The sequence below is a fragment of the Ricinus communis genome, chromosome 2 (assembly GCF_019578655.1).
Source record: "Ricinus communis isolate WT05 ecotype wild-type chromosome 2, ASM1957865v1, whole genome shotgun sequence".
NCBI classification, from domain to species: domain Eukaryota; kingdom Viridiplantae; phylum Streptophyta; class Magnoliopsida; order Malpighiales; family Euphorbiaceae; genus Ricinus; species Ricinus communis.
The window spans coordinates 2,028,985-2,049,913 of NC_063257.1; the positions used below are offsets into that span (position 1 = coordinate 2,028,985).

At 34.2% G+C, this 20,929-nt stretch overlaps 4 protein-coding genes and 1 long non-coding RNA gene across 5 annotated transcripts; 3 read left to right on the forward strand and 2 right to left on the reverse strand.

Annotated features, from left to right (window-relative positions):
- Window positions 1-4,394: 4,394 nt before the first annotated feature.
- LOC8288963 (defensin-like protein 19) lies at window positions 4,395-5,120 on the forward strand. The gene is made up of 2 exons (XM_002510375.4): window positions 4,395-4,629; window positions 4,775-5,120. Exons 1-2 carry the CDS (start codon window positions 4,563-4,565, stop codon window positions 4,945-4,947), a joined length of 240 nt encoding a protein of 79 aa, XP_002510421.1. The 5' UTR covers window positions 4,395-4,562; the 3' UTR covers window positions 4,948-5,120.
- Window positions 5,121-5,861: 741 nt separating this feature from the next.
- On the reverse strand, window positions 5,862-6,895 carry LOC8288962 (50S ribosomal protein L31, chloroplastic). Its single transcript, XM_048370874.1, has 3 exons — window positions 6,866-6,895; window positions 6,412-6,585; window positions 5,862-6,329 (listed from the first exon to the last, which is right to left on the reverse strand). The coding sequence occupies exons 1-3, from the start codon at window positions 6,893-6,895 to the stop codon at window positions 5,997-5,999; spliced, it is 537 nt and encodes a 178-aa protein (XP_048226831.1). The 3' UTR covers window positions 5,862-5,996.
- Window positions 6,896-8,494: 1,599 nt separating this feature from the next.
- On the forward strand, window positions 8,495-13,264 carry LOC8288961 (glucose-1-phosphate adenylyltransferase large subunit 1). The gene is made up of 14 exons (XM_002510373.4): window positions 8,495-9,207; window positions 9,391-9,513; window positions 9,753-9,926; window positions 10,110-10,202; window positions 10,290-10,373; window positions 10,483-10,538; window positions 10,794-10,887; window positions 10,981-11,166; window positions 11,300-11,380; window positions 11,586-11,672; window positions 11,746-11,850; window positions 12,352-12,458; window positions 12,644-12,704; window positions 12,866-13,264. Exons 1-14 carry the CDS (start codon window positions 8,989-8,991, stop codon window positions 12,965-12,967), a joined length of 1,572 nt encoding a protein of 523 aa, XP_002510419.1. The 5' UTR covers window positions 8,495-8,988; the 3' UTR covers window positions 12,968-13,264.
- Window positions 13,146-15,658, reverse strand: LOC8288960 (mannan endo-1,4-beta-mannosidase 7). Its single transcript, XM_002510372.4, has 5 exons — window positions 15,023-15,658; window positions 14,660-14,854; window positions 14,315-14,437; window positions 13,997-14,199; window positions 13,146-13,901 (listed from the first exon to the last, which is right to left on the reverse strand). The coding sequence occupies exons 1-5, from the start codon at window positions 15,347-15,349 to the stop codon at window positions 13,451-13,453; spliced, it is 1,299 nt and encodes a 432-aa protein (XP_002510418.1). The 5' UTR covers window positions 15,350-15,658; the 3' UTR covers window positions 13,146-13,450.
- Window positions 15,659-17,585: 1,927 nt separating this feature from the next.
- On the forward strand, window positions 17,586-19,633 carry LOC125369210. Its single transcript, XR_007214849.1, has 2 exons — window positions 17,586-17,751; window positions 18,828-19,633. It is a non-coding gene; the product is annotated as an uncharacterized LOC125369210 (long non-coding RNA).
- The last annotated feature ends 1,296 nt before the right edge of the window (window positions 19,634-20,929 follow it).

Genomic DNA, 20,929 nt, shown 5'->3' on the forward strand with positions numbered 1-20,929 from the left:
AAAACTTTAAGAGTTTTAACATCATTGCATACTTAAAGATTGTATTTCATACTTTACCTAATAATTTAATTTTTTAAATGAGAATATAAAAAAAGACTAAAACACGTCACTTTTTTAAAAAAAAAAAAACTTGAAAATAAAATTATAAAAATAAGAATTACATTTTATTATAAAAATGAGAGAATTTTGAAAACATTCAGTAGCTCAAATATAAGATATAAAAACTTAAATTGGATAATAGGAACTGCAAAACTCTTTGGAATTTCAAAGTCATTATCCAAAAAGAAATATGGGAATCACGAATATATTGAGTGGCATCTTTGAAGGTTTAATCCGGAAATTAAAACTCAAGTACACACACAGTGAAAAATAAATTAGAAGGAAGGAAAAGGGAGCACGGACTTGAACTTAAAAAAGAAAAAAAAGAGAAAAAGAAAAGAAAAGAAACAATTGCGTAGATTATCATACAATTTTTAAAGGACACTTTTATGTTATTCAGATAAAATTCATTTATTTCTAAACTGGAATCTTTTAACTACTGGTAGTGGTGGTGGCGGCGGCGGCGGCGGTCAGAGATAATTGATCAAGAAAAACTTACAGACGAAACACTACATTCATCGTGGAACAGAAAACAATGGAAGAAAAAGGGGACCAAATAATGTGTAACCAAAAAAATAAAAATAAAATTGAGACAGTTTTCTTTAAAAGATAATGTAAATAAAAAGGCAGGCTCTAATATATCATATCATACATTCTTGGGAAATCAAAGGGACCAACAAGCAAGCAAGCACTAGTAGCGAAGATCACGTGTGACATGAAACTCAACCATTAGAATTAAGAAAAAAGAGAGAAGAAAAATTAAGAGACCAGTAGTTTTTATTTATGGTTTTTGGGACCAGGACTAGGGGTTTTGACTCAGGAGTTTCTATAAAGGACAATGTTATACAAAAAGGAGAGATTTTTTCTTTTATCAAACGGCATTAGAAAAAAGAAAATTAGAGAAGGATAATAGACTGTTCCTTTATCTTACTGTACAAGTAAAACCCATTAATCCTTCAGACACATAACATAAATTGTAATTCTTAAATCAACCAGGTTTGGTATTTGAAGCTGAGTTTTAGCTGTGCTGCATACAAACAAGAGAATCAAATTGGCATGAAAGTCAGCTTCGCGATAAGCCCTTTGAAGACACTGTCACATCCAAGGGTAAATACAGTGTTGCACGAAAGTGCATTTATCTGCTTAAATTTTTATTAGCTCTCTCAGCTCCACACTGCCCGTCATTAATTGAGTGACTAATAGGTTGAGATTAGGTAAAGATGATGCTTCATTAACAAAACTATCTAGCATTAAAAAATTTAAGAATAAAGGAAAAAAGTTACGGTCGCTTTTGGGTCCCCAACAAAATAAAAAGGTAATCATGCATTATGCATCTCTAGGGTTTATGTGGAAAGACTAGCAGCCAATTGCTTGTTCTGACCCAAAACACATATCCAAAGATTCATGTCATAATCATGCATATCTAATATCTACTTCCAATTAAACACGATTTAAATAAGTGTTATTTTCTATATTAACAAATTGAATTAACATGCTTTTGTATAAATCTGTTATAATTTTGTGAGACTTCCTATTCCGTATTTGTTTTATTAATTAAAAGAAAAGGAACAAATACGTGCAAATTAATTTTTAAAATTAACTGGTTTCAATTATTGTGGCTTACCAATTACCATGTATATGTATAGTCAGGCCATCCCATGATTTTATTTAAATGACGAAATTCAGGTATATTCATTGGATTTATATAAATTATCATGTTTATGGTAGAGATATATAAATAAGTAGCAAGTGTGTTGTGTGACTTATAGTTCATGGTCTCCAATCCTAACAAACTAAAAAAATGAAAAATAAACTTATAATACTAAGTCCCCGAAACAATTCAGAAGGAGAGAAAAATAAAAAGAAAACACTGAGAATGGGGAAATGGGATGATTTGGCTACATTAGGTGTCGTTTGCAATAATAGAATGAATTATATCAACGGCAACTAGAAGATTGACTCTTCCCCCATATACATCACTTCTTTTGACTGCATATTTGGTCATGGGAGATTATGTTTGAAATATTTATTTTCCAATTTCTTATTATTGAAATGGACCGAAAACCAAATTATAAGTTTATATTATGTTATAGGAACAGATGAGGCCAATTTCATGTATATTTTTTATGCATAACTGAATTTCTTTTTGTTTAATTGGGTTTAAAGTTAAATTTATGCATGCCAAAAGAAAAAGAAGAAGAAGACTTTTAAAGTATAGATAGCGCCAATTAATTTTCATGTGAAAGTTGGGTGGGTGAAAAATCTTAAATCGTCCCAAATGAGATTGTAACTTTAATCGAGTCGTGTCAACTTCGGAAGCGTGCCCCTCTTTGCAAGAAAAAATTAAAAAAAGGAAAAGAAAAACAAGCGAATGAACGTTTCTCTCGTCAAGTACGTCCTGAAGGTGGATAATCAGTTTAAGAAAAATAAATAAAAGTTGGATGAGACCAGTAGAATACAGAAGTTGGATAAGATCACAAGCAGCCAGTACCATTTGGTCCAGCTCCAGTATTATCCATCCCGACCTTTCCTTTTAATTGCAAAAAGCATCATCAACAACTAGCTATAGGATAACAGGATTTTCTTTCAATTCTAATTTAATTGCACTTACATAAGAATATGTACTAATATATTTTACTAATATCTTCATGTCTGCAAATATATATATATATATATATATATATACATATATGTTTGTAAAAATAAATACAAGTTGACAAGTATTGTTTTTTCTTTTTTAATGTGAACTACCAACAAACATTGACCACAATCTTATCAGTAAGGATATCTATAATGACATAAGATGTGGTGGTGATTTATGTAACTAAAAAGAAAATGGGCACTGATAGATTAATATAAGCAGTACATTACTTCATTAAGTTATTAACAAACCATTTTTATTTTTTTTTTATCTATTTAGTTCTTTGCTTTTGGAATTTAAAATGTTGCTTCCCAGAAAAAATGTTTTTATTTTTTGAAAACGAGATTTATTTATGAACATAATAATCTTCTGTGTAAGTATTAGGGCAATACTTTTTTCTTGCAAGATGATGTGGAAACAAGTGTGCAGGTGCCTTTCCACAACTGCCCAGCTGTTTAAACAGCTTAAGTAAAGCAAAATTATCCCCGAAAAGGAAAACCCAGAAGAAAAGGAGAGAGAGATGAACAAAGGGAGTGATAGAAAGCAAGAATCTCACTCGCCAAGTAATAATAATGTCAATCTTTTTCTTACACTAGAGAGCTTCTATATTTCCCCAGATTCGATGGGTGAATCCTTTGCTGCCAGATCACAAACAATCTGCCACTTGTAAGAACCTAACCGTGACTTTATCACTTCCTCTCGTTACAGTGAAAAGGTAAATTTTAGAGAAAGCATAGATACATTATCCTGTCATAAAATGATAGTAGTTATTGAATGACTCAGACGAAGAGCCAATACGATTGACACAGCAGTCGTTGGTGTTTCGTCAGTGCACTTGAATTGCAATCGTCACAGCCAAATATAATATATCAATTGCCCAAATAGTCAAATAGAACGGCACTTTTTTAATTTTAGTTATCCTCTTATTTATCACTCATTCTACTTAGATTGACAACAGTCATCAGAAATATTACGATAAATGACAGTTGGACCAACCAACTGCAATTGACTCAATACAAGTATTTGAAGAAAAATAAAATTATAAAATTCTTTAATTATGCTCCTTTTTGGTGGATGCTTTTCTGTCATCGCCCTTAAATATATCTGCGAGAGAGGACCTTAAAGCTAGTTGGATAAGAAGGAATGAAAAGAAATCCGTGCAAGTATTAATTAAAAGAGGGAAAAAGGAACAGAAGAGGGAACATTTTTCCAGAAGGAGAATCATGCAATGCTAAAGCCAAACAGCAAAAAGAAAAAGGAAGAATTTAAAGTAGTGGCATACACCAATAATAAATTACTACAAAGTTTTGTATCCAGTAGTTGGAAGGCAGTATTAATTGAAAAGCTACAATTGGATAGTGATCCAGTGTGGCAACCTTACAAACAAAAGTTCATAATTGTCGCACAAAGGCTCCCAGTTTGAAACAATTTAATTCCCATAAGCCCATGAGACTCAATGAGCCTTGTCCACTTGCCGCCCACAATGCAGCTCAAGTCCAACTCTTCTGACCTCAATACTTGGATATTAATCCAGTCTGCTCTCATCTTCATCAAAGAAGAGTCAAATCTCAGTAGACATTTTGCAGTCTGAATTTCATAAGGTGCAGCCGAGTTTGCTGAACGTTATTGTCGTTTATCATCTATAATCCAATCCAGATTTTCAAACTTCTTGTGTTCTGTTGTCTACCCTTACATGCATATAGACACGGTATGTCGATCCATGTGATGATGATGAAATAAAAATTCTAATCTTGAATTGAAGGATACAGGCTATAAATACGACCTTGCATACTCCCTTTTTTGGATATCGACTAGGAAAACGATGGCTAAGCTACATTTTCCCACCCTACTCTGCCTCTTTATCTTCCTCTTCCTCCTTGTTTCTACAGGTACAAATCCCTAACAAATCTTCTTATATCATCTTTACATGCTGCCACTAGGTGCTCTATGTTTTCGTTTGCGAGTTTGTAAGTGTATGTGCATGTGTTTGCAAATTCATAATTTTACTCTGAGATTATGTTTGGCGGAATGCAGAGATGCAAGTAACACAAGCAAAAGTTTGCCAGAGGCGCAGCAAGACATGGTCAGGATTTTGTGGAAGCACGAAGAACTGTGACCGTCAATGCAAGAATTGGGAGGGCGCCTTGCATGGAGCTTGCCATGCACAGTTCCCAGGAGTTGCATGTTTCTGTTACTTCAAATGTTAATCAAGCTCTAAGCACTATTGCTATGCTCTTGAGTGTAAAATTTCACAAACCAACTCTGTAGAGATGATATTACTACTACCAGTGTGCCAGAGTATCTACTAAATAACCAGCAATGAACTATGTCAACAAGGTTTCTCTTTCCTCTCATTAATGCAAATAAACTTTTGCTGAAAGTATCCCTTACTCTGCCTATGTATGTAAGAAGGTGTGTGCATCCAGATGTCTATGCCTGTCCAGGTCTGCGCAGAGACAGACCCACTTGTAGATAATTGGATATGCCTTGAGCAACACAGGTAAACCTTGTTCTATTGTTTTGGTGGCTGATAAAGGGGAAGAAAAAAGGCATTCATGAAGAAAACCCTTCTGAAAATCCAATTACAATATCCTTTTTCCTTGAGAGAAGCCAAGAACTGGACTAACTTATAGTCTTTTTCTGAAAGGAGAATACCGCCATCTTAACTTCATCCAACAGCATTAACATCCTCAAATTAGCTAAGGATAACAACGAGATTTCACGTCCTCATACCATAACATTTTGGCAAATAGAGCAATACATTCTCAACCAAATAAATCAAATATAAAACATGAAATTGATGATAATAGAAACCAATAGTTTAGCATTTGATACCAAATCCATGTCACATCCTCTATCAACAAATACTTAAAGTAATGACAAGGTATTATTAGTATTAGCAAAGGCATATTTTTGCAAATTCTGTACCTGAAGGCTGAAAAGTCGCTTGCTTTTTAACTGCCTAAAAGTTCAAATTCTGAATCCAATTCCTCAAATTATAAAAAAGTAGATATAATCTCAGTCCGACTTTCTATTCTTTTATCATGCTCCAATAACAGTGACTAAACCCACACATTAAGCACCAAAAATATACAAATTGCAGCAGCACAATACGTCGATCTCACAAGAAAACATAGCAAATAACTTAAAGAGAATATGCTAGCCAAATTAACATACCCAAATAATATGCATTCCATCAAAGAACTAACAGGCAATTACACGATTACCAAAATAAAACACAAACCCTCTTTCTTGTTTACTTCTTTTTCCCTTTGGCAGACTTTTTCCTAGAAGGCAAAATAATTTCGCCTTTAAGAACAGGAATTTCCATAATCTGAGACAATTCACCGAATTTTTTGCGAAACTTCTCGACCTGGTCGGCGTCGACAAGGACAGCCGAGCGGTTACCGAGGTAAAACGGATGGTTACCGGACCAAACATCAACTACGTACTCCTTCTGAGTCCCACCTGTGGTCATCACCAATTCTCCATTGCAATACACTTTAGCGTCCTCATGAAATTCCGGGTGAATGTCTTTTTTCCTGCACGTCACCTGCAGGTTAAAATTCCTCACTGCACTCGCCTTTACCTGCTATTCAAATAGGGAAATATTAAATAACTGAACTGAGAGGAGAAATGAAATTGAGAAAATTGGAATGTTTTGAATTGACCTTCTTGATGGGTACAAGCGGAGGAGACAATGGTTTAATTTGCAGGAATGTGTTGGTTAGAGTGTGCGCCATGTTTTCGCTTGGAGTGAATTGTGAAGGAAGAGGAGTGGTGATACTGACGGTGGCAACGTATGTGATTGGGGATGAGGTTACTTGTGGTTGTTGGGCTTTTTGCTTTCAGTTTATTTGGATCCAAGAATAATGAGCCTCTCTTTATGGGCTTTATTGGCTTTGGATGAGAGGCTCGTCTATGGGCTATTATCTGGGCCTTTTATAAATTTCGATCTTATAATTCAATTATAGACCCAAGATGTCTTTCCGTTGGCTTGCTTTTCAAAATGGGGTAAACATGAGAATTGACATGCTAGACAAGAAAGAGAAGCTTGTATTGTATGTAGCGTAGAGTACATATCTGATGAAGGGCATGAAATGCTTGCCAGGCGCAGCAAAAGACCAGACGCATAGAAGCATTTTCTTCTAACATCTGGTCCGGGCCATGAAAATTTGTAGTTTAGCAGTGGAATTACCCTAACCAATAATTTATAAAACGCCAGCACAACATAAAAATCAGAAGATGTTGGTGGAAGGGAATGGGTAGGTCTGACGCACAGCCAGTGACAGGGACAACGAGGGGACGGAGACAGCGACACCACGTGGGAGTCGTCGCACGACGGTTCATTCGTTCTCAGCCACCCGTCACTTACTAAACTCAAATCTCCGAAAATTGTCACTTCACTTGCTCCCTGTTACCTCTTTTCTCAAATACAAAACAAATATCTTTGGCTACACGAAGTCTCCGTAATTGATTTTCATAAAAATAAAAATAATAATAAAACAATTAAATAAAAAAGAATACTCAATTCTCCTCAATATTTCTCATAATATATATAAAATGAATATGTTCAAAGAAAAGCACATAAATGCTAAAATATCTAAAATTAATATAATATAAAATTAAAATTTAATGATGTGAACATACATATATTTCTTTAGCAGGAGAGATATATTTCTAATTTTAGTAAATTTAAATTTTATTTGAAAATTATTAGTATCGTGAAATAATTTATATTTATGCAGTTATTTTATTAGCATGAACACGAGAATCATTGAAATATTTATTTGATTATGATTAAAAGGCTATTATTCATGTAATATCAATTCATATAAATATTTTTTAAATAAATTAGTATATCTTTTCATATTAATTGAAGAATTAAACAGATAAATTATAAATATTAAGTTAAAATAAATTTACATTTTTAGTATAAGTTAGCTTTAATTTTTAATTAAAATAATAAAATTTAATATTTTTAGTATAATTTAATTCTTTTAGAATTTAAAAGTATTTTTATTTAATTTTATTAATTACTTATATTTTTAAATAAAATAAATAGTTAAATTATTATTATTTTTATTAAACGCTAAAATTAAATTATACTAAAAATTTTATTTATATCAATTGTTTTTGAATGACTATAAAAATTCTATTTTTAACACATAAAATTATTATGAAATGTTCAACTTTAATATTTCTCAGTGAAACTAATTAATGTCTAAATTATTTTACTAGATTAAGATATAATTAATTATTTTTATTTTTATTTTTAATAATTTAATTATAATATATAAATAAAATAGTAATGGAATGATATTTTTAATTAGAAATATTAATTTTGTATTAATAATTGAAATTAGATTATATAAATTAATATTATTATTGTAAATTTAAATAATTTTATTATGTTTAAAGTTATTTAAATCAAATATTATAAAGGTTAGTAAAATTCTTTTAGTTAATTATTATAAGTAGATATTAAAATTAATTTGTTTTGAAAATAAAATTTTATTTTAATAATATACAATAATACAATTAATTTTAAATGAATTTAATAATTATAATTTAAAAAAAATTATAATTTTAAATCTATTCATTTAATTATTTAATTAATAAATCTGACCGGAACTGGTTCATTAAAATTTAATAAAATTTTGATATAATAAAAAGAATTAAATAGTGTTTAACGCAAAAAGAAACACATAAAAGATAAACACGGAGCTTTGAAATAAAAAGGAGTTTGAGCTGAGAAAGACTCCTTCAAAAAATTCCCTGGAAGTGTGTGGCAACCGCATACTGTGGAGCTGGAAGTGGCCTACAGATCACTGACTCACAGTTTTGCTGTTTTGTGGAATTTTCTATAAACTATTTTTAGCTCTCTGCCATTCCTCGTGACATTGCTTCAAAGATACACGCTCACAACAATCACTTCTCTATTCAAATTCCTCCCTCCCTCCCTCCCTTGCCTTGAACTCTTACTCTTTTTCACATCTTGGTACCTCCGCCTCTCTCTTTTGATCTCGGTTTTCTCTTCTATTTTCCTTGTTCTAATTCGTACCTGTGTAACTCTGGTACCATTAGGTGTGGAGTACAAAAATAATCCTGCCTTTTCACTTTGATTCTACACACAATGTCATATGTCTTTCCATTTTAAGATTCCAATATCCTTGGATCTTAATTTACTCATTGCATATTTTCTGTGAAGCATAATCTGGGTCATTAATTTCTTGGTTAGTTCAGCAATGGATTCTTGCTGCGCGGCCCTGAGGGTTGCTGCCAATGCTCTAGATGTCAATAGAGGTACTCCTTTTTGCGGAGAGAGTATTAACCGAAGCCTAAAAGCCAAGAAATTTAGTGCGCAGATGAAAAATTTGAGAACAGAAAATGGTAAGCGTATTAAGACGGTCAAGCCTGTAGTCACCTACTCTGTTCTCACGTCAGATTTTAACCAAGAGACCCTAGTAAGTAAAAACACACTTACATTATTATTGGCATTTAAAAAGTTTGAGAACATATCAAGTTTTGACCTTTAGCGTTCCTTTTGTATACCCAGAAAGTTAAAAGTGACTTCTGTTTCTTCCTTCTTTCATTACATTCGGTTGTTGATGCTCAAGTGTTCAAAAATTTCGTTTTTTTGGCTTTAGACATTTGATACACCAGTTTTTGAAACACCAAGGGCAGACCCAAAAAAAGTAGCTTCGATCATATTGGGTGGAGGTGCTGGGACACGCCTCTTTCCTCTTACAAGTAAACGAGCCAAGCCAGCGGTAAGATATTGCAAGCACACGTTTTTCTAAGATTTAGCTTTTTGAGTTAAACGTAGACTTTAGATATCGTACAGAAATTAATTAATTTGTTTGTGTATATATAAAAGGAATTCACTGATGCAACATGGCAGGAAATCGTCGTTTCTTTTGGATTGAAGGCTGATGACTGTATTTGTTTATATTGCAAAAGAAAGAAAAAAAGACGACGAATGTGCATTAATTTTATATTTTCTTGGTAGGTTCCAATTGGAGGATGTTACAGGCTGATTGACATTCCAATGAGTAACTGCATTAATAGTGGTATAAGGAAGATTTTTATTATGACACAGTTTAACTCCTTCTCACTCAATCGTCACCTTGCTCGTACGTATAACTTTGGAAATGGTGTTAATTTTGGAGATGGTTTCGTGGAGGTAATATACAATTTTCACGAACGAAGTCATATTTAAGTTGCCGAACTGATTAGTACTAGTACTAGCTGAAATACATTATAAAGTTATTCCGTTCCCTGCATTTTTTGGGTGGTTCCGAATTCTATATTGGCATACAAATCGTTGCTTTACAAACTTTTTGAGGCATAATCTCCCATGGACCAGGTTCTGGCTGCCACTAAAACACCAGGAGAGGCAGGAAATAAGTGGTTTCAAGGAACAGCAGACGCTGTCAGGCAATTCATATGGGTCTTTGAAGTGAGGACTTAAAATTCTATACTTTTCTTTTATGTGTTTCAAGCTCCGCATTTTCAGTATAAATTGGTTTTCATATGATCCATTCAGGATGCAAAGAACAAGAATGTGGAGAATGTATTGATATTGTCTGGTGATCATCTTTACCGGATGGATTATATGGAGTTTGTGCAGGTCAGTGATTCTGCACCTTGCTGGAATGTTAAGATCCAAGAATTCTCTCCTTGCATGCTTGATTTCTGAAAATCTGATTTCTGCTTATCAATGTCTATTGTACTTGCAGAAGCATATTGACTCGGGTGCAGATATTACTGTTTCCTGTGTACCCATGGATGACAGGTAGTCTGATGTAATCTAATATCATGGTCCATGGTCTTGATAATTAGTATAAATCCTCCACTAGGCTTGACATGCATATCATAGGAAAATAATTTACCAGGTTTCTTGATTGCCTGTTCTTTTCTGATTGTAATTGACTAGTTAAATGATCTGTAAACAATTCTTGTTCAGGATGGTAACTATTTCAGCATTAATAAATAGATACTCATTCTTTTAATGAAACCTGAAATACATCCCAAATTATTTATTTTGCAGCCGCGCATCGGACTATGGACTAATGAAGATAGACAACACTGGACGCATCATCCAATTCGCTGAGAAACCTAAGGGTCTTGACCTGAAAGCAATGGTATTCTATTGTACTCAGTTTCCCTATGTTTAGTCTTACTAGATGGCTTGTATATTATTATTTTGATTTAGTAATTGCACATTTTCTCTGCAGCAAATTGATACCAAGCTTCTTGGATTATCGAAGCAAGATGCTTTACAATATCCTTACATTGCATCAATGGGCGTTTACGTGTTTAGAACTGAGGTCTTATGTAAGCTTCTTAGATGGAGTTATCCATCATGCATTGACTTTGGGTCTGAAGTTATTCCATATGCTGTGAAGGACCACAATGTCCAGGTGAGATTGATAACCAAAAACCGAATTTGTGAGATGAACTACTTTTCTTTTAATTTTTCATTTCTGGTAATTTTGTGTTTTAAGTTTAATCTGTAATTAATTATTGGATTTCTTGTTTCTTTTACTTTGTCAGGCATATTTGTTCAATGATTATTGGGAAGATATCGGGACTATAAAGTCATTTTTTGATGCTAATTTGGCCCTGACAGAACAGGTTGGTACCGTTGTCATATACTTAGGAAAGGGTGGTAAATGGTAATTGATTTATTCCAATGAGAAATATATTATTTTGTTCTTGTTAAATATCAATGGTAAACCTACCTAGCAATGGGCAGAAATTCCTTTTTAATATTTACTTTTCATTCCTAAAAAGAGGCTATGCTTTTGGAAACTCATCAGATATTTTCCATCTCATGCAGCCACCAAAATTTGAATTTTATGATCCAAAGACACCATTCTTCACTTCTCCTAGATTCTTGCCACCTACAAAAGTTGATCAATGCAGGGTATGATTCTGAACTGAAATATTTTGGTAGTATTTGAGGTTGTTGCATCTTACCACGCATTTGTTTATTTCAGATTGTAGATGCCATAATTTCACATGGCTGCTTCTTGCAAGAATGTAGCATTAAGCATTCTATAGTTGGTGTACGTTCAAGATTAGAGAGTGCTGTTGAGCTTATGGTGAGCTTACTTTCTTTTTCTCTGCAATATTCGTCCGCCGCCGTCTCTTTTAGCTAATGAGTTAGTAGGACCTCCTTTTGGTGAGAAATTTTCATTACTGAAGCAGCCTTCTGGATGAAATAGCATTATAATTAACTCTTTTCTAATTTAATTGGATTGGCCAAACACAGGTTGTCATAAAACAAGAATGACTTCCGCTCCTTGTACCAATTTCTGAGACCCTGTTGGTTAATACTCTTTAATATACATATAGGACAGTCTTGTAATGATGCCGAGAGATTGGTCTGACTTACATTTTATGTGATTCAAGATTTCATTCGAGATGAGGAATTGGCAGCAGGAGTCACGTGAATGATTATTAGAAATGGAATCCAGCACCATTTTATTAAAATAGGATTTTCTTTATGCTTGAGATGAAATTTTATTATTATACACTTCCAGTTTGGATTTCCTCAATTATGGAAATGGACACTGTTAATGGAAACTTGCTAATCTTTGCAGGATACTATGATGATGGGTGCAGATTACTATCAAACTGAATCTGAAATTGCCTCTCTACAAGCAGAAGGAAAGGTTCCCATTGGTGTTGGGCAGAATACCAAAATCAGGTGAGAATTAAAGGGGATATCTGTCTCCGCACAGAAATTTCCAGGATGTAGAATGGGATGTGTCAATTTGATAGCTATGAGATAGTGATCTTAAGATGACGCTGTTTAACAACTTAAATACACAATTGATATTTTCACAGTGAATACATGAATTTGTTGGCTGAACGTTTGTCATTTTCTTAAAGGAATTGCATCATTGACAAGAATGCCAAGATTGGAAGAGGTGTAGTCATCACAAATGCTGATGTAAGCTTGCCTTTTTTGTGCAATTCAAGTGTCATTTTGATTCTATGCATCTCTCTGATAGAAAATTTACAGTTACATTTGTGAAGGAACCGATTATTCTTCAATTCCTTATTGTATTTAATTTGGTAATCTTGGCTTATACAATGCTTCCTTTCTTTCAGGGTGTTCAAGAAGCAGAGAGGCCAGAAGAAGGATTTTATATTAGATCTGGGATCACGGTTATAATGGAGAATGCAACAATTAACGACGGAACCATTATCTAAGAATCATTGAAAGGGCTTCCTATTCGAATTCAGCCAGCAATGGAGCTGACGAAGCACTTAATCTAACATCTTAACTCGGTTGCGTCGAGCCCGAATCAATAATGATTATATATGTAAATTATATGTTCCTTCTACGAGTGACAGAACATCATCCTGTAAAAGGCGGTGGTCTAACCTCTTAGAATAATCAAAGCGCTAAGCTTTCTTTATATAGATAGATGGTTTCAATATTCATACATGACACTGGGAAGGCACATATTACAAATAATGCAAGTAATGAATTAACAATTCTGTCGATCCTACACTCTTCCATGCGATCGGAGCTGCCATTACCTATCATTTTTAGTTGAGTAGAGTAGGAAGAGGGGAGGAGCACCCTTCTCAAATTTGGAACTTCTTGATACAACTTGTTATATTAGTTTTATGGAGTGTTTTATACGTTACTAGTCTGATATGATTGGAGCTTTTCTTTAACTTGTTTCCTCAGTTTTTTATTTTATTGCTATTGTTCCCAGCCCACCACTGAGCTGTTCTAATCTGCCGTGCTCTATTCCACTTCTCAATGTTCCTAAGTCTTGCATACATCTTTCGAATCTTATTGAGCTTTTGAGATTGATCAGCTATAATACCGGCTGTCGAGGGGTTCTCATTGAAGACTACCTCATATCCATCACGGAACGAATCCATTCCTCCAGTGAAAAGTTGCCAGAACATGCCACCTGCAGCTGCACCTCCACCTCTTGCCGACGAATATATAGCCCAGTAGACTGTGTTAAACAGCTGATCCCTTTGGTTATAAGCAGCGGTTCTTGATGATTTTCCAAACTCTGCAAAGAGAACTGGCTTGTGAAGAATGTTCTGTGCATCCTGAATGTGATTGTTGAGCCAATCGTTCAAGAAAGATTGCTGGCTCTCGTCATCTGCACTAGGTAGCCTGTTCAAAAAGAATATTGTCCCATATTATCAGCTATATCATTGAGCTTATTACCTAGAAAAATATATGGCAGAATTGATATTTCCAAAATTTACCATTGGTCAGGGTAAGAGTGAACAGTGGCAAAGTCAATGTCAGGGATCTGATTATTCGCAACGAAATCTGTCCCTATTTGAAAGTTTGGATTGTAGTGCTGTTTCTCTGATGATGACTGCCCATAAAACCCTTCCAAGCCTGCCTCTAGTAAGTGGTTGCTATCAATGGATTTCACGTAAGAAGCCATCTCTGTAATCCAGGTCTGCCATAAGAAGCACAATTAAACCAAATTCTAAACTTATAGACCATGCTTTATATATATATATATATATATATATGCACTTGTTTTCACTCGTAAGAAAAGAGATGCCTCCAACCTGAATGGTCTTTCCTGAAGGATCAGAGGTGCATCTCGGCTCATTCATAAGCTCCCAAGCCATGATTGTTGGTTCATCTTTGTAAGCAACTCCAGTGATGCTGTTCCTCCTTGTGAGAACAGTCTTATCACACAAAGGTTAAAAATTTCAGAGTAATTACTAAATTTATCCACTGAAGTTAACAATGTTTATTTTGAATTTTCATTACCTAAGGTGAAAGAATTAAAATTTAAATCAACTTGTATCAACTAATAGGAGTGAAGGTTCAACAGCCAGTTATTTAACCTTTCAGGGCTATCATCAGAAATAATAATGATGATAAAAAAGAGAGAGAGAGAAACTGACCTTAATATGATTCTTGTAGTATCCTTTAACTACAGAATTTGTAAAGAAATCATCATCAGATGAAATAGACTGGCCTTGACTCCTTGCCCAGTTCACATACTGCTTTTTCCCTCCAAAGCTCTCGTAGTTGTTCACCAAACTCAACACCAGCTTAATCCCATTTCTCTTTGCTTCAGATATTACAAAATCCAACCCCTTTAAACCCCAAAGAAAATGGAAATTTAAAATAAAATAAATAAGGGAAGAAGAAGAAGAAGAAGAAGAAAATTAGAAACCAGATCAAATGATCATCAGATCTTTTGCAAAGTATATATATATAGAGAGAGAGAGAGAGAGAGAAATTGACAAGGGTATAAGACTAACCTGAAAGGCCTGCTCATTATAGGAACCAGGAGAATATTGTAAAGCTCTATCTTGGCCATCATTGAAAGCCCAAGTTCTTGCAAGGGTAAGGCCATGGTTTCTAGCTTCTTGAAAAACAGATGAGACTTTGTTTCTCATAGAATTGTCAGTTGCAAAATACATAAGCCAGTATGCATTGAATCCATTTGCATAAAATGGACTTCCATTCAACATAAATTGCACTCCTTTAGTGCTTACGAACCCATCATCTGCTGCTTTTACTTGCAGAAACATCCCCTGTTTCTGAAATACAAGAATCGCAAGGAAAACAAGACCCCAGTACTTCATTTTCTCTTCTTTCTCCTTTCTGTTTCTCTAGATGCTTGCAAAGAACAAGATCGATGAAGATTTTGTGAATGCTTATGCAGGTAAGAAAGTACTTTTTTCCTTGAAGAAAAACTAATGGCGATGGTGGCGATACATGGGAAAGTACTTTCTTCGCACGAGCTTACTCTCAAATAAGGCAAGTGGCTAAAAACAAAACAAAATGTCAGTTACTATACAAAGATGGAATGAATATGTTACTTTATATTACCCAACGCGAGTGTAGAAAATGTCTAAATCATGATTATAATTCAAGAAAAAACTAACGGTGATGGTGAGATTAGGTTAATTATTAGACTTTGGCAGGATATCGTTAATAATAAAGTTCACAAAGTAAGTAAATATATGGTGGTCGTCAGATACGCTGTTTGGTAGACTATTATCTTTTGTACCCACTCTTTCTCTCTATATCTGGGCCATCAAAGGAAGGAAATCAGATTCGGCTTCACATCACATATTAACATAATAATGTATTTGATAATAAATTAAGAGCATCTCTAGTTCTAAGTCACTCTTTTATACATGTTAAATTTCCTTATTACAAAAACAATTATTCTATAAAATAATATTTACGTAAGATATAAAGAATATTTATATTAATAATATTGAGGCATCCAACTAATAATATTATTATTGATAAATGATGTTATATTGCTTTTAAAATATAAATTATTAATACTATAAGTTAATTGAGCTATGAAAATGAGGCAAAAAAAGAATTGAAAAACAGAGGAAATTGCAAAATAATTATTTGTCAAAAGTAACACATAAGTCCATTTATCAATAAGTAAAAGCACATAGCAGTTTTCTTTTTCATTGATTTCTTTCAATGTAATAAATATGGGTCAGACGTTTTTAGGTAAGATGGAGTAGATGGTTGAATGGTTTGGATTTCCTTGGCCCACATGGACCCGAGGGCAGAGCCGAAAGCCAGCATTAACTTTTCCCAAATTTTGGCGGAGATCACGGCGCCGCTTAGGGTACCGCCTTCACTTGCAGAAATTACTGCTTCGAATTAAGGACTTGTAATATACTGCTTAATTATATGTATAGTATCTTAAGTACTCAATTATATGTAATGTCAAGCACTAATTCTATATTTCAATTCGAGTTTAAGTTTTATTTTATTTGCAGTTAAAAAGGAAATACAAAAGTATGTATTTTTATATATATATGTATTTTATTTGAGGGCTCAAATACAAAAGAAATAATAAAATTTATGAGGCGAGTTATGAATTTTAAGTGAATAAAAACACTCCTTGAGAGACAAGGCAACAAAAGCAAGGAATATAAGGGAATGGAGTAAGCAGTCAATCCGTTAAAAGTAAGCAAGAACCAGAGATGCTTAATTCTTTCTCACAAATTTACAGTTTTAATTGCTAGTTTTTACAGATTTCTGGAGAATGTTTCTTCTTTTTAAATTTTGATTCTTAAAATTTTCCTTTTTTGGCCTTATTGTGAATTTATCTAATTTAATTTGGAATTGGTGGTATTGAATATCCGGTATCACGCTCCCACACTCATATATTCCTAAAACAGAATGAAAATATCATGAAATCCAATGATAGTTCCCGTACGCCACTAAATTTCTTTCAGCATCCACCATAAAAGCTGTACATACTTGTGGTCGGTGGTCTTAAGTTCAAACACTAACTCATTTTCCTTTCTTTTAATTGAATGTAAGAATTTCAAAATATAAAAATAAAGAAATTACTGCATTCGGGTTGTGTGCACCACAAAAAGCTCGCAACGGTCATTATTACATGTATGCAGGCCTTTTTCATTCTTCCCACACGCGAAAGACATCTGCACGTGGTTTGGATAGGGTATGCCAGTACAATGTCCTTGCCGTCGGTGGTGGTCAGTGAACACTGGACACCCATACTTTCCTTGTGAAATTTACCTATTCAAGCCAATGAATCCATTTATGATGATCATTCGTGGCCATCCTTAGTGATGCGCACCCATAATTCAGTTGTGAATTGTGATCGAGAAAGCAACAGTATATATATATATATATATATATATTAATATAACCAACGATAGGTCGTGGACTTTTGAGAGGTTTTCTCGCATAAAGCCTGCTTGTGCCACACGTACCCATGTGGAAGAAGGCTCCAGTGCCACAATTACATATATATATTAATTGTTTTTTGTTTTACCTTAAAATCAGACATGATCCACATATTCGATTCATGCATATCTTTTGTTCGTTTTCAGTTCTTATCACGTATATAAGAGGTATTACAAAATAACATGTCGTGTCTGTTTGGAAAACCCAAGCAAGCACCCACCGACGCTGATTCGTAAGTTCATGGCAGGACTTGCGCATATGGAGGTGTTGGGAATTGCAGACACAACATCAGGTGTGCTTCTTACTTCTTGATATTGTACATTAAGACATATCACTGGTTTTTGCTTTTATTCTGAGGGACCCAATGCTGGACTGATGATCACGTGAGAGATATTTTCTCGCAAGACCTCGTTGTGCCCTAACGACCAACTGCGATTCAAAAGAAATCGCGATGTGTCTATGCGTGCATTATATGCGGGAAGTCGAAAATTTTCCAAAAGCATATTTCAACTATTGAAAAGGCAAATCCATCGGTGCTGTCAAGATTTTTTTAATTTTTTACTATTTAAATCACCAATATGCTTATTGGTTTATTCTGAATATTAAATTGATTTGAATACTTCTTTTTTTGTAACCTTATATTTTTCCTTTTATTTTCCATTTGGCCTTTTCTTTTATTTTATGATTATTTCAAAAGAAACAGAAAAGAAAAGAAAATCCAAACTCCTCTTTCAATCACTCAACAAAGGAAGCATTTAAGAATATTAAATACTATTATCCCTTCTTTATCTTCACATTACGAAATTTATTTTCTCAGCTTTTTTATTTTCATAAAATATCACTTTTTAAAATAATTTTTTTATAGACAACCAACACATTTAATTAAATAATACTGATATGATATTAATAAATTATTATTGTTACTGATTATCATTAGCTAATAGTCGATAATAATGTCAAATTAACTCTTCTTGAATCTCTTGTCATTTTAAATATGAATTGTCTGTATTATTGTAAAATAAAATTTAACTAATAAGATAACAAGCATCTGTAATAATGGCTTAAAGGATGAAGTCTCGTATATATTTGTGAATGAAAATGTTAAAGAAGATAATATCGAGTAATTTTTCAAATTGAAGAAAAGATTTTAGATTCTTTGTTTCTTTGCATAGGCAAAAGCTCAAGCACTGTTTTTTTTTTTTTTTAAAAAAAAAGGGAGGCAAAGTGCCTAGAAGCAATCAAAGATTGCACATAAGGGATAAGAAATTCCTGCTAAATCCTGAAACATAAAATTTGTGAAAGATCACGAGGGGAATCAAAAACTGGCAGCCATTGATATTGTTTTTTTATGAATTATTTGTGTTTTAGTTTCAAAATACACGGTGTCGATGGATTTGAGGGAAGCAAACGACAACGGAGGAGGAGACACGTGTTTGTTTGTTCGCATGACGTGTCAGTCATTTTTGGATACTAAAGTCACACCTGACGTCAACTAACTAAGGAGATCTAGCCGTATATAATAGTGGGGTAATTGAATTAGATGTTTTGGGTTGGGTTTGGAATTTATAGTGGGCCTAACAAAGGCTTTTCATGATCAAGCTACCAACACAGCAACAGCCACCGCAAGAGTGGAGATCCCATCTCAGCATCACTTCATTGGTGACTAGTAACCTAGACAAGGCAACAATTTCCCCCGATCTTACAGGATTCGAAAACAGGAACAGAGAACTCCAAATGGACGGCAGCCATTTGTCTTTTATACTTTGAATCGATATGGACCGACCTTTGTCGTCTTCTTCTTGTTAGTTAAATGGAATGTTGAGTTTAAGACTTGTTGTCTTTTAGAAAATACTTCTGTTGTGCATGCCGTAAGGTATCCACTAAAATGGAAAATGAGTTATGTTGGATAAGCTTCAATAACGTCGAGCTCAAGACATCCGTAACAAGTCGGTTAAAGGATACGATAGGCTAAATAAGGAACATAGCTATTTCTATTAAGAAAAGAAAAAAAGTAGTTTTCCATTACGTATAGAAATAGGAGTTTGTTCAATGAGAATTTACTATATAAGGAGATGCCGAGTTGTGGTATCCCTCAAGAAAAAGCATTAGCTTTGTGTTTAGTTTTTAGAAAAGATTTTCTAAACATCAATAAAAAAAGGTAGTTTTTATTCAAATGCTAAGTGCTTAAGAAACTATATTTGGTATCAGAGCTGCAGGATAAGTCGATCCTAACAGCCTCTCGTTAAACACCAATACGAAGATCATACGAACGTATTCTTGTAAATGTAGAACTATGGGAGCGGCGTGCAACACGGCCAAAAGAATTCACGCCTTCGTCAATTCAATGTCCTATACTAAACGCCACAAATTATACGGTATGGGCCATGAGAATGAAGGTGTTGATGAAGATATATAAAGTTTGGGACACAATCGAACCTGGAACGACAGATGCAGATAAAAACAATATCGCCATTGGATTATTGTTTCAAGCAATCCCGGAGTCTCTTGTCTTACAAGTCGGTGAGAGAGAGACCTCAAAGGAGATATGAAATGCAATTAAATCTCGTCATCTAGGTGCTGATCGTGTCAAGGAAGCAAGGCTCCAAACCCTAATATCAGAGTTTGAGAGAGTTAAGATGAACGACACGGATACAATAGATAACTTTGCGGGAAAGTTATCCGAGATTGCATCTAAATCAGCCTCACTTGGACAAACGATTGAGAAAACCAAACTTGTGAAGAAATTTCTCAATGGTCTACTGAAGCAAGTACATTCATATCATAGCGACCCTCGAGCGGATTCTAGATTTAAAATCTACGAATTTGAAGATATTGTTGGAAGACTAAAGGCCTATGAAGAACGTATTGTTGATGAGGAGAACCATGGAGAAACGCAAAACAAACTGTTATACTCAAACTCCGAAGATCACAGTTCTACGTCGTCACGAGGAAGAGGACGTGGAAGAGGAGGAAGAGAAAACAAGGGACGAGGCAGAGGAAGGACCAACACACAAGAACGAGAAACAAATCACAGTGATCAAAGCCGAGGGAAAGAAAAGAAGGATAGATCAAAAATAATTTGTTATCGTTGTGACAAGTCTGGCCACTTCGCCTCCGTATGTCCGGAGAGGACACAAAGGGCGAAGCAAATAAAGTGGAGAGAAGGCTGAGATATCACTTTATATGCATGAAATTGTGTTTTTGAATGAAGAGAGAATAATACCAACGAACTACGATACCAACAAGAAGGAAGAAGGAGTTTGGTATCTTGATAATGGAGCTAGTAACCACATGACTGGTAACAAGACGTTCTTTTCGGAGCTCAACGAGAACATAAAGGGCAAGGTAAAGTTCGGAGATGGATCGTGCGTTGGAAATAGGAGGGAAGGGATCAATCCTGTTTCAAAGCAAAACCGATGAGAAAAAACTTGTTATAGACATCTATTACATTCCCGCACTCAAGAGCAACA